The sequence below is a fragment of the Dreissena polymorpha genome, chromosome 4 (assembly GCF_020536995.1).
Source record: "Dreissena polymorpha isolate Duluth1 chromosome 4, UMN_Dpol_1.0, whole genome shotgun sequence".
NCBI classification, from domain to species: Eukaryota; Metazoa; Mollusca; class Bivalvia; order Myida; family Dreissenidae; genus Dreissena; species Dreissena polymorpha.
In genome coordinates this window covers 115,208,337-115,223,015 of record NC_068358.1, presented here as the reverse complement: position 1 = coordinate 115,223,015, position 14,679 = coordinate 115,208,337, and the positions used below count along the sequence as shown (strand labels likewise).

The window sequence follows — 14,679 nt, the reverse complement described above, 5'->3', positions numbered from 1 at the left end:
TGCATTATGTACATTATGTGTACTTAAACTCGGGCAGTACGTTAAGTCGGAAACTAAAACTAAGCGTTTAGATGATCAATACGATTAACTTTTATGGTGCTAATCAATGCAATTGCCCTTTTTGTTTTCACAAAATTGGGTTTCATTTTTCCCGATTTCCAGAAAATGACTTGTACATGTTGCATGAAATCTAAATATAGCGTGTTACAGCGTGTTACAGCGTGTTTGATTTTTATTTTATTCATATGAAATGTCAATTCCAAATCATTCGCGAGCTACCCCGGTACTTGAGAAGAAATTCACTACGAAACTTTAAATCGAAATTAAAAGATCCCAAAGTTGTCTGCGCTACGAAGATTTTGTGTCAACAATAAATACACCCACGCCAATTTTTGCGCGCTTTTTATGGTTCAGAACAAAGAAAATGAAAATATCATGAGCATATATACATGTATTTATTTGTGGCTACATTTTGTAACAGAACATGAACTCTACACAACGCGCACACTAGGCGTCAGGTGATTTACGAATGTTGGAATACACCTGTTCTGATTGGGCGCTTATTTCATCAATTCTTTAAATAGAAACATATGCAGAAATTCATTTGATAGTTTAGAGATATGGCGAACGTTTGTGATTTTTACATTTCTATCACACTTTTATCGTCAACATTGACCAGAATTTGCATGAAATCGGAAATCTCGGGATTATCGGGTAATGGACAGAGACGGGAATTTTTGCATGTATGCGGTAATCGATTGTGATTGTTCGTAATCGTTAACTTTTTAGACACCAAATGACACCTATAACATTCAAATGCACAGTAGATTCTTTCTGCAAATTGGTACCGACCTATGTTTATGTTCAATTATTTTATTTCTAGCGAACACGATGAACACTGCGGTAGATATTATGGGTCAGCGGTGATTCGCGGTGTCCACCTTATGGAAAACGGCCCCCGCGAATATTTAATCTGAACACCCATCGCAGGGGTCGTTTGGTAAGCGAACACCGTAAAATGAACACCGCAACGAGTGGCGTTTGTCAAAGTACACGTTGCCCTTACTGTACTTGCAATTTGAATCGCCAGCTTTGAATTGAATGCGGGTTGAATGTATGCTACGTCGGACATTTACAGTGTCGAAGGTCGATGTAGCAATTAAATTCTACTTGGATAATTTATATATTATCGAGGAAATGTGTTTTCTCAATGTTTATGTGTAGTATTATGACTTTTTAGTACAAAAAATGAACTGTGATTCCAGTTTATAAAGGATGGGTGTTACTCGTAATTATCGGTGAATTAATAAACTGACAAAACTCGCTGGATTTATCATACTAGTTGATCTACATACCGTAAAAACGCAGTCATAAGTCGAGATATTTTACCTCCAAAATTTGATTAAAAAACCGGTATCGACTTATGAGGTGGTCCATGAAAAAAATAATGAAATTCCATAAAGAAAAATGAAATTCGACGAAGATTGATCCCCGCGGCAATAGTTGTTGTTGTTGTATATAAAAAAATTGTTGATTTACGACTAACAAAACATCGTATTTTTACTGATACTTACCAATTAATATAATCACAGTTTGCAATTACTCCTGTTTTTATTTTGATAATTTAATCCAAAGTCTTCATGTAAGCAGGTGTTGTTTTTTTTACTGTTCATGTAAACAAAGAATCAAGGACATCATTTAAAGTCTCGCGAAAATTCGCAATATGTGTGAATCGACAGTTTGACGTCATCAAAGGAAAGCCGTTTCCTGTCAAGAAGCCATAAAGAACACCTTTCTCACCGACAAAATTGGATTCCTTTGTTTAGAGAAGCGATATGCTTAACCAATCTCGTGTTTGTAACTCGCTTGCAATCGTCCCATTATGCTTGAGCACGTGTATAGTTCCGCCTTTGAAACTGTTTCAGAGAAAAAGAAGGAGTTATCGGTCTCTTGGGTATGTCAATCATTATGTTATAAAAACACGTTTTACCGAGACACTTATCAATTGTTTTGACAGTCAGATTAAAAGTACAAAGATTGGATTACAGTGATAATATTGTTTCATCGGATTAAAAGCGGAAAATAGTTTGTGGATAATTACTAGCGTGGATTATTGAGTGCAACCATTTATTAATTAGATAAACAAAAACACAACTGGACTTACGATAAATCTTTGAAAATGCCTGGCAAACGCAAACGCCAGGCTTATGACAATGCATTTAAAATACCTGTGTTAGTTTGCGGAGAATTAAAAAAACAACAGTGCTGATATATTGAAAAATATTATTTTCCATATCCAATCGTATTGAATATACTAAAGGAAATTTAGAATACATGTGTTGGCTTTGCCTACGTTCAACAGTTCCACAGTGACGTCATGTGCAATGTATAGAATACTACCGCAACTTCATGTGCATTTAAAATGGCGTCCGTTTATGAAATTCGTAAACAGAAAATTTCTGACTCGACTTATGAAGCTAACATACTCAAAATCTCCAGTTTTGGTACAAAAGTATACCCCCCGACTTATGAGCCGGGTAGACTTATGACTGCGTTTTTACGGTAATTAATAGACCTTTGTTCAATTTTGTTTTTTCTTTAATTACTTTTGCCTACTTTCTTTAACTGTGCCGTCTGCAAAGTCTGCAAAAGACCCTGCAATTATCGGATGGTCAATCAAATATCTCGTAATCGCTGCTGCTAATTACCCAGTAAGTGCGCATGCACTATTTAGACGATGACGTGTATTGGAAGAGATCAGATAAGTTAAACAACTCCCGGGGTATTCCCTCGATAAAAGACCCAGTTTCAAATACTGAAACATTAATTTCAATTAGAAAAACGGCGGGATTTATTACCATGGAACTCGAGATGTTAACTGACTGACGCAAGGGTCAAATTTTCTAGTGCTGCAACAATACGCCAAAAACCGTATTGCAATAAATTGTCAGTTCAAAAATCCGTATCGCAATATATCGCAATATATTGCTAACTTGTACCAGAATTATAACTCGCCAATTACCCGATAATCTCGTATACTCCAGTTTTAAAGCAAATTCTGGTAAATATTTACTATAAATGTGCTCAAGAATAACAAGAAACACAAACATTCGCAAATTTTCTTAAGTATCAAAAACATAATGCAGCGATTTTCCTTGTCCAATTGGGAAAAGTACCCGTACCGGTCCGATTGGGAAAAATTGAGTCGTGAAAACCTCAAAATTGGGAAAAATCGAGTCGTGAAATCCTGAAATTGGGAAAATCGCGTCGTGAAGTTTGGGTCTTATTGAATACATCATACAGTTCATACTTAATTGAACATACCCATTTAAATAATCATTTGCAGGCATGCCTTAATGACCATTAAGTTATAAAGTTTATATAAATAACAAAATATTATAAAGAACACACCAAATCAATTACTAGTTGTTTTAATCTCTTTTAAAGCAATGTCTCTCTCTTTCATTTTTGTGAAAATTTCAACAATCTTTGATGTTTGATCATCACTCAGTTGCTTGCATCCCTCCCTGCACAGCATCATTATTGCTGTCAATGTGTCCTGTGATAGATGGTTCCGATTGGTTTTTTGGCATAATATTTGCTATTATGACTTATTTCAAACTGCGATAAGGTTACAAACCGACGTAAAACAGTACGCTGGCTGCCTGGCAAAAGAACCGGAAACAGTAACAACTCTATTGATTGAATGCGCTGAATAATAAAACCCGAAATTAATCGAGCGCGTGGTTACACACAACTATACGATTTTCTTTGTTCGCTCGCCGAAAGTTGGTTTTTTACGAAACTTTCTATCGTTTTGAGAAAAAATTCGGACGCTGATTGGGATTTTTCCAGATGCCGATTGGGAATTTGGGAATTTTCGCTTGATTGGGAAAGTACCGTTTTGGGAATTTGGGAATTTTCGTTCGATTGGGAAAGTACCGTTTACCGGTACTTTATAAAGAAGGAGGAAAATCGCTGTAATGGCATTTGTTACTATTTAAAGATGTGATGAAATAACGTCCTACTGGGACGTTTTTGTTTTCACTGAACACGCGTAATTCGCCTGACGTGATGTTCCTGTTTTTATGTCTGCATAATTTTCGCGCGTTTTTTATTGAGACAAAGGATAAAGCACTTTTTATTTGACGCTATTTTTTTATTGTCGCGTAAGCATTAAAATTTGGAAGCGTGTTTCCGAAATTCGGATTACAAATTAAAAATGCTCACACAGAATCGAACGAAACATTCACAGTTATGCGTAATTAATTAAACGATAATCTGTTCAAAAGCATCGAACGAATGCTCCCATGTAACAACGCTTCTCCGTATAATACACTTTTTAGAATGCTATTTTTACGTAAAAAATTATTTACACCGCTTTGCTTTGTTTACCTTGATATCGTTATTTCGGATGACTTTTCTGGACGAAATGTGAATGAATTTTTGTAAAATTTTCGTACCGGTATGATGAAAATCGTATCGCAATACAATATGCGGATTGCGTATTGCGATATATACCGATATACCGGTATATTGTTGCAGCACTAAAATTTTCGATGCGTCAAAATGACGCACAGCAGTAAAAAGGGTTGCATCAAAAACGAGTCATTTTTAATTTGCTTGCGTAAAAACGCAGGATTCTGCGTCTATTGAAATCCCTGACAAACCTTATGAAATGTTTTAAATCCAGTTAATGCTTTCTCCATTATTAAATCACCATTACTTGCAATTTGAATCGCCAGCTTTGAATTGAACACGGGTTGAATGTTACGTCAGCCATTTACAGTGTTGAAGGTCGACGTAGCTATTAAATTCTACTCAGATAATTTATATATCATTGAGGAAATGTGTTTTCTCAATGTTTATGTGTAGTATTATGACTTGTTAGTAAAAAAAATGAACTGTGATTCCAGTTTATATAAGATGGGTATTACTCGTAATTATCGGTGGATTGACAAACTGACAAAACTCGCTTTATTATACAAGTTGATATACATAATTAATAGACCTTTGATCAATTTTGTTCTTTTCTTAAATTACTTTTGCCGACTTTCTTTAACTGTGCCGTCTGCAAAGACTGCAAAAGACCCTGCAATTATCGGATGGTCATTCAAATATCTCGTAATCGCTGCTGCTAATTACCCAGTTAGTGCGCATGCACTATTTAGACGGTGACGTGTATTGGAAGAGATCAGATAAGTTAAACAACCAACCGGGGTATACTCTCGATAAAAGACAGAGTTTCAAATACTGAAACATTAATTTCAATTAGGAGCACAGCGGGATTTATTACCATGGAACTTGAGATGTTAACTGACTGACGCACGGGTCAAATTTTCGATGCGTCAAAATGATGCACAGCAGAAAAAAGGGTTGCGTCAAAAACGAGTCATTTTTAATTTGCTTGCGTCAAAACGCAGGATTCTGCGTCTATTGAAATCCCTAATAGATACAGATCTTTTTTGGAGGGAGGATTTAGTAGACTGCATGTAACTTTTACATTGTCATAACATTTTTCCCAGCTGAAAATCATTGAACAAAAAACATTAATCAACATGTTGTTATTTAAGTGCAATAAATGCATAGTATCATGGACGAACCATCTTTCGAACCTCTTAATTTTTGACACGTCCATTTGACTCAAATATAATATTGGAAATAGTGAAACATATTAATTAGTACTCTATTTGATACCTAACTTGTTTCTACATGGTTGGCAACTTTAATTGCTATGCAAATCCTCTTTTGATAACAGATTTTTGCAAGTTTCCAGCACATCCATATCATGTAAAACTATCAATGCCGCCAAAACAGCAGCCAAAATGTGTAAATTGTCAGGCAAAGTTGAGAACAAAAATTAGACCATGTTTTTATAGTTTTTTTAAAGGAAAATCCTTGTACATGTAAAAAGCATAAAGAAATACGATGATATTTATGTGTTTTATGATTATTCTACTTATTCTAACTGTTTTTGACGCATTTTTGTTGATTTGCCGCTACGTACCAGTCGTTGTAAACAAATTACTTATACACAAAAAACGGTGACGTAGTGCACATGCGAAAAAATTGAAAACAAATGAAGGGTTCGAAAAGAGGTGAGGTTCGAGAAGAGGTACTTTAACGATACATGCACCTAGTATCAAATACTTTTTTCTAGTCAAGTTAATGCATGACAAATATGTTAAAAAAGACACTATATGGTGTCTGATATGAAGGACAAAGAATGGCCATAACTTTTATAACAATGGCGAAATTAAGCAGCACAATTTTTTCCTGTCAGCTGGAACCCTGGTATCCCTACAATTTTATTAATATATTCTGATGATCGTCATAATTTGGGTTATCAAAGACCCGACTCAGACAAACATACACAAATGATTATTATATGCATACTACCTAATCGGATTTCGCCGAAATTTCCGCATCCAATCTTTTTCCCCACCCTAAAATTTGGTCCAACCATCAACACGCCCGAGCTACCCGAGCCTGAAGGACGTCCTGATGCATGCATACTTGATCTTCCTGATGATTTACGTCTTGAATTGTCGTCCACTTTGTCTTGATCTTTTTTCTGCATATCACCTTTGATGTGCTAAACTCCAAAACTTCAGATACTGGAAGTGATGAAGTGTGCTTGCAAAACACACTTCATTGTCCATGTTTAACTTAGTCTCAGTGAATATTTCACATGTTACATACTATTTATCAAAAATACATATGATGCCAGTTTAGCACATTGAGCTAATTTGTAACACTTTTCATAACACATGTAGTCACTTCACAAATCATGAGCGATATTCCTGCTTAAATTCCGATTTTCACTAAAACATTTTCAATCTCAGCTGTCTCTTGAGAAGAACTACTTTTTCCTTATAATTAAATTCCCGTTTTTAAAGTGTCGTGGACGGCAAGTAAACCTGAAAATTAGGTTGATGTGTTATAAATAGAAAAATAGTTTACTTAAAATGATGTTATAATTATCGAGTAATCATTTGTTATTAATTGTTGCTAATTACAAAGCACTACTTTATTCATAACAAAATATGCGGCGGAAGTACAAAAACTCCATCCGCAGCCCATGATTAACCGTTACCAGGCATAAATTTGTTATGTCAACTAAGAAAAATATCATTCAAATGGAAGCATTTTAATAATGAACATAGAACCATACGTTAAATTCATATACTAGGTCATGTATTTTAGTTAAAGATCACAACTCCATACGAAAAATCGCATCCTAAATTTATTCTCACTTCCGGCTATTCCCTTCTATTAACACGTAGGAGTCACTGGTGGTTTTTCAATCTTTGCCTGGTACCCGATTCGTAGTATAATTATACGCGGCTAGATTGAACTTTATCGGGGGTTTGGGGCGGTAGCCCCCGACACTCAGGAAATATATAGGATGAAAAGGATTATTAGGTGATGTATTAGGTGTTGTGCGCTTAGCAACAATAACATTATATGCTTTTGCATTCGTTCAATCATCCCTTATACGCGTGGCACAACCCGCAATAATGTCGGACGCGTATATATACCGTGATGTCGATACATTATTGTCATTTGTGCGCTTAGCCGCATAAGTATCACAAATGTGTGCGATTTAAGAATACTAGTAAATCGTCTCAGTGTATTTATTCAAGTACTGATTAATTGCAAACGGTCGGTATGCGACTCGAAACAACAACCTCGGCATACAATTACGTTACTTTTCCAACTTATCTATTAATTAGTTCAATAATAATAAAACAGTAGTGATATGTAAAAACGAAAGAGAAACAATTTTCGCCTGACGACAGCTTGACCGTCTTCAATTTGCTGGGGGAGGACACAGGTGGTTAGCGTGTGGCTATGATATTAACTAGTAAACACATCATTTTGAATGAAAAATAATCAAATTATAAAGAAACAAATCACTATCAAATATTTACATTTACAAATGCTGGGCAACTTTTAAGAAACAACACGATACACAACTCGCGTGAACACTTGTCATTGATCAGACCCGATTCAAGTATGAAATCTTCAGGGAATAAAGACACCTTCGCGTTGGACCAATGAAATCGCTCGTGTGTTTAAAATGTCGGCCAATTGAAATGTATGTATACACAGGTTTCAAACGCAGGAGTTTCGCTGTCGATCGCCATTGGCGCCAAATGGCGCTAACATTTTAAAAGTGGCTCCTATTTTTTAAAAGTGGCGAATTAAAAAAAAATCGGTAAAATCCTATCCGAAAATGTATACTGCGTATCGAAAGCACGCGACCGAGCATTAGCGGCCAGCGTCTGTCAGTTGTAAATATTGATTTACCACGATGTAAGCGACCTACAGTGCAGAGTATAAATTGAAATCACTGAAGCGTTTAAGTGTTACAAACGGTGTTTTTACTGCTATTGTCAAGGGGGTTATTATCAGATTAACGGCCCCTTTATGATATTTAGCAATAAATCAAGTAACATGGGGACAAACTGTCACGACGATCAATAATTATAATGATTATTAGGGCCGCTATTTCTTTAAGCAAAACCATAGGATGGGGCTGGCAAAAGCATTTAATTTCTCCACAAAAACAAATTTCTGTTTTATAGTTTCATTATTTTACTGTTCTGGGAAGGATATAATCTGATTCAGATACCAACAATTTCTGAAATAAAAAGTATATCGTTCACCCGATGTACTATATTTCGGATATGTTAAAATTCGGACATTTAAAGATAGGGACATATATTTGTTGGTTTGTTGTTGATAGTTTGTAAAAATATTTTTTTTATGTTATTTCAGGCAACTAGAATGGATGGTGGCAATTATCTGGGCCTTTCTGTCAGGAAATAGGCGTGAAAAACATTCATTTAATTGAACCTGAAAATCATCCACCACTAACAGAAAACGTTTTAACAACACAAGCAGATTATGTCCAAATGACCAAATATAACTGTTTAACAATTTGAAGTGAGATGATTTATTTTCTGATGTTTTATATTTCTTTTTCCCTTTCAAATGATGTACATTGGTGTGATTATATGTTTAAATAATTAATTTTGAAACATTTATGCAGCATAATCTTTAATGCATTGATGTTAACATTAGTATATTATTTTGGTTATCTGTGTTGTAATCAAGTTGAAAAAAAAGTTATTTATATACAAATAAAGCTTATCAAGACTTATGAAGGTATGACTTACGAAAGTAATTTGTTGTTTTTTTATATTATAACATACTTTTTATAGTGATAATATAGTCGATGACATTAATGTAGTAAGGTTTATTTAAATGCTTGTTCTTATTAATAAGGTTGGAATAACCGACAGTTTTCACGCCGCGAAAAAGTGGCGACAACTTTTTTTGGGCCAGTGACCCCCTGAAACGGCACTGGACAGTTAGTTTTGATGCATAATGTGACGGCAAGAATGGTAAGAATGTTTTTTTTTCATACGCTTTATTGAATTATGGTTCCATGGTCCGTGAACTGTGCAGGGAAAATGCACTTTACTCCGCGAAGATTTCAGTCTTGGATCGTGTCAGGTCGATGACGAGTAGGTCAAGCGGGTTGTGTATCTTATTATTTCTTAAAATTTGACTCAGTATTTGTAAAAAACATTGCAAGATATCTACATTTCCAGAAAGTTAATTCATTTCTGCGTTGAATAAGACCAAATTGATGGAAATCGCAGCACAATGTATGAAATTAAGGCTTTGCAAAGTGATGGGCTTTGTTTTCGGGTCATTTTAAGTTGAATAACTTGTAATATATACCGGTATATTTGATAGTGATTTTTTCCAGATAATTGTTTTTTCGTTATGAGTCGATTATTTTTCATTCAAAATGATGTTTTTACTAATTAATATCATAGTCACACTCTAAACACCTGTGGGAGAGGATTGTGGTTTAGCATGTTTGCATGGGTTGAGCAACCATGACCTCATGCGCCACAGATTAAGTGATGGAAACACACATAATGCGATAAGAATCTGCGGGTTTTGCATTGACACTTTTGAACAAACTATTGTTTCTGGATATTAATAAACAAGTAACTTCATAACAATATTTCATCATAGCTAAATGATCGTAAAAACCATGCATTTGTTGGAATGATGGACATAATATTTTGAATCAAAATGATGCACCTTTCCATTCTCTACTCTCGCAATATGAAATCATTTTTGCAAATGATAAGTATAAATTACAATCGAAATATCCATACTAATTTATTTTCTTTATTTGTTACATATTAAGGCTGTGAAAAACAGTCAAATATGTTTATGTTATGTACTTGTTTAATAAATTAAACAAATGTATTTAATAACACTCGTTACAAGTCATATTAAAAAAACGATGTGGGCCATGGTACATTATACAATCAGTCAAAAGGCATTAAAAACCAGAACGACAGATACAAATCGAAAAAAAGCTCAACGTGTTCACCTCAACTACATAGATTACTGAAGGGACCGTGCACTTACAGGTAGTCAACAACTACTTGCAAAATGAGACCTAAAGCATTATTATATACAAAAAGGTATAATGCTTTTTACATTTCTTCTCAAATGAATACCACTTTACAAATTCAATTCCTCCTCACATAAAGTACTGACAAAATTGAGACTTTTAAGTAAGTCATGATAAATTATGTGGCCTTTGTTTAATTTTGCTGTCAACTACACATATGTCGATAATTATGTAACCATACTACTGCCTGAAAAATTTAGTTGTTTGAATTATGTCAATATACTCATAGTAGAATGTTTTAAATCAAGCAAGAATAATCTAAAATCACTGATAGTAGAATATTTTTAAGTAAGCAAGAATAAACATATACCGGTAAATTATGTTTTAATAAAAAATCATAAATGCGATGATACAACATTTAACACATATCCATTGAGTCTAATAAATTTGCAAATTTAATTGTGTATTTGAGGAAGAGGTAGTTAGAATAACAAGAGCTGTCAGAGGACAGCGCGCTCGACTATTCGAGTGCTTGACAGTAAAACGTAAGCCATCATGGAGAGTGGGGTATAACGTGGGTTTGTGGTCATTTACAAGATGATCTTTCAAAAATACGGAAAAAAATATTTATTTATTTTTCTTTGGGGGGGGGGGGGGGTTCTGGGGTGGGGCATGGGGATGGTTTGGGTGAAGTGCATTGTGGTATGTCAGGTAAGTGTTGTTTTGGCAATAATTCTGTCAAAATGATTGATACAGTTGTCTGCTCCTGTTTATAGATTGGGGTCATGTTGGTAAAGAAGTATGCAAAATATAAAAGCAATATCTCAAAGGACATAGGAAATATTTGGGGCAGGGGTGGCGAAATCAAATGTCCGAGTTGCCCGAGTCGTACATTTGCTTGTCTGGGCAACTGATTTTTTTCAATTAAGTTGTCCGTGGACAACAAGTTTGTTAAAAGTCGGGTCCAGGTATACAAAAAAATACATTGTATAAAAGCCGTAATTAAGTTTTACAAAACCGGATGTTGACATGCGATTACATTGTCAGTGCTATTTGCGGAGCAATCAAGCTAAAATACGGGCACTCTCCTGCGCAGTGATCTCCCTTATTCTATAGGAGACCAGGAGCATGCCGCATTTTTAACATTCGGCCCGACTGTTAGACAGTATACAGACTGGTTTCTTTATTTTTACAATCAGACGGAAATAAAAAGTATCAAAGTAAGATAATCAAAACACGGTCTACCTTGTTATTTAAGACGACTTTAATGGTAAAAATGGAACATTTAGTTTTTTTTAATCGTCAACAATAGAGCAGAAACCCGGAGCTTTGAGCAGTCCACCTCCCAAAAAAACAAAGAAAGATTATGATAAAAAATATGATCTAAGTATACGCACCAGAACTTTTTAAGAAACTTGGCTCACAGATTTTCAATGGTTACCAGTTGATGATAATCAAATTGCTACCAGTAGCGGCGCAGAGCCTCAGTCTGATGAGGTCGACAATTATTGGATTAGTTTAATTTTGTTAAGATGACGATGTACTTATGTTCAACACATGTTTTAACACTAGCTTTTCAAGATTAAAAGTTTTAGAAAGTCTTTATATTGTTTATAATATACTGCTATAATGAATGTACTATTGAAATACAACTATAAACAAAACTAGCAAATCATACTCATTTTGGTATTTGCCACATTGTTTTACATTAATCAATAAATGCGTTTATAATTTATATAAACATTAACGGACAAGTGTAGTTCAGCAACGGACAAGTTAAATTTCCTAAATGGTTGTCCGTGGACTAGTATAGTTTTTTGAGATTTCGCCACCCCTGCTGGGGTAGTACGCAAACTTTAACATTTGCACGCTAACGGGAACGGGAACGCTAACGCCGACGCCGGGTGAGTAGGATAGCTCCACTATATATATTTCATATACAATAGTCGAGCTAAAAATAGTCATATATTAACAGAGGCATTCATGAATGTCATTTGAACCGAGTCGCCTACAGTTGCTGGTTCTGCAACCGTGGAACTATACTGCAGCTTCAGTCATGTGCAGTCATTTTCAGCTGTGTATGACACTAATTTATCATCTTTCAATGTCAATGCAGATATTCACTTTTGTATTTCTTGATTGGGCATTTTAATGATCATACGCATTAATTTATCATTCAATACAAATAACATTGCTCACAGAAAACACAAAACCAATCACAAGCTCAATATGATAATCAAGACATTACACACTTGTGTATTGAAGTCATGACGCAGATATTGTGTGACATACAGTACAAGAAATAAAATATTCATGATGTTATTTTTTCATCGCTTTAATATCACGAACAACATACATATAAAACATAATTGTATCACTTAGCTAGACTTCAAGTCAACCCGACTTGTGGAAGCACGTTTGAAGTCTAACTTTTCGAGTGCTTGGCTTTTAATTGAAACAAATACATTAAATTATCTAAGTTTTCAATTTTAATTTAAAAACAACTAGCTTTGCATACTTTGAAAAAATCCGGCATTGCCGAAAAAAAATAATATCAAACAGTGTGTTAATTTGACGTTCAATCTTGCTTTTCCTTAATTTTTTTTGGGTCACCACAATGATCGAATCATCGTTATCTAAGAATCACTCATTCATACTTTAAAGCATATTTTCAAACACTCTTGATACAAACGCTCCTCCCTCCCCCCCAGTTTTTGCAATCCATTGACTTTTTATCCTTCATTCTGCCAATGAGTCCATGATGGCTGTCAGAAGTAGATACATTTATGGATGATATGTTCGGGTCTTTAAAAACAGATTTTGAAAGGATTGCCAAAGGTTTCAAACAATCCGCCAAAAAGTAAGAAGCAAGTGTATGTTGTGGTTTTCTTAGTTTAGTTACATCCTATTTATTTCAGCTCGATTTCATACAAAGCCTAAGGCATATTTAAACACTCTTAAGTCCGTTTTCTAGGACTAGAACCAACACTTGGTGTATGTGGGGGAGATCTAAAGAACGCTTCCACAGTGGAGATCGAAACAATGATCTCCCGGTTGCTAGGCGGACGTCATATCCTTTCCGCCACGGCAACCTCTATGTCTTTGAACCGGTATGTCCTCTATTTTGAAACATATGAAATTGAAAAAAGAGTTGCCATGTTCTTTTGAGAATTCCGAAAGAATTGTACACATCATTTAAAATGGCATAGCATTTGCCACATACCAACATTATAACATATATTAACAAAAAAGCGGACAATGCAGAAAGTGGATGAAGCTTTGAAGGATGAAGTTCTCATCAAGCCATCACTAAATTAAATGGTTAACAGTCAACTCGTACCGAAGTCAAGTCGCACGGTAGTCAACTCGGGTGAGGGACAACGACAACGAGCGAGGCGTGGTATTGTAATGCGCAGGGGGGGGGTAGAGGTTTAGGGATCGGGTTTGGGTTAAGGTTAGCCTTAACCCTAACCTTAACCCTAACCCGACCCTTAACCCTAACCATAACCAAGGGTTATCTTCCCTATCTTCCCTATACCATGCCTCGCTCGTTGTCGTTGTCCGCTTCCCTAGTCAACTCACACGTTGTTTGGTCAACTCCCACGGAAGTCGACTCGTACCAAAGTCAACTCGTATAGCTTATTCAAACAATTGATGTGTTAATGGGTTCTAGATGAGTAATTTATGCATAAACACAAATGAGAAATACTTTCAGAGTTTAGTTCAATACTTTTTATTGCAATATATTTACACACAAAAAAACAATTGTTTCACAAAATATTTATTTCCTTAGCGCAATGTTTGCCTCGACACGTCAGACAGTAGACGTATGAGAAGATGCATGGGAGGGGCAGTCCCTGCTTTCACATTGAGACGTTTGTGCCAAGTTAAATTTGAAAGAAAGTTAATGTTTCGTCTGTACTTAGCAATGTATATGAACAGTGGCAAAATCCACCAAAAACTCCTCTACCTCCACTTATCGGCACAACAGACGGCCAAAAAGACAAAAGTAACACATGACAGTATTTAAAAAAAAGTGGGCATTACATACGTTTAAAATTACGCTTTAATTCACTTCAATTTTTATCAAATTTCACATACCAGCGATTTTTCTCCCCAATTTGGGAAAAGTACCTGTACCATACCAATTTGGAAAAATTAGCGCGAAAACCCCTGAAATTGGGAAAATTTGCGTCGTGAAAAGTTCAAATTGAGAATTATAGGTTTTT

General features: G+C 35.2%; 1 protein-coding gene across 15 annotated transcripts in view; it reads right to left on the bottom strand.

The window, feature by feature from the left end:
- LOC127878214 (casein kinase I-like) overlaps positions 1-7,299 on the bottom strand; it is a 79,734-nt gene extending 72,435 nt beyond the window's left edge. For 11 of the 15 annotated variants that reach the window (XM_052424717.1, XM_052424713.1, XM_052424719.1 and 8 more), the window contains exons 1-2: positions 7,190-7,206; positions 6,400-6,920 (exon numbers count right to left, since the gene is read on the bottom strand). In XM_052424717.1, coding sequence (XP_052280677.1) covers positions 6,400-6,580 — 181 coding nt within the window. In that variant the 5' untranslated portion in view covers positions 6,581-6,920; positions 7,190-7,206. Of the gene's footprint in view, positions 1-6,399; positions 6,921-7,174 lie in introns of those variants that run through there. The other 4 variants (XM_052424716.1, XM_052424714.1, XM_052424715.1 and 1 more) reach the window with 4 other exon arrangements.
- Between the last annotated feature and the right edge of the window lie 7,380 nt (positions 7,300-14,679).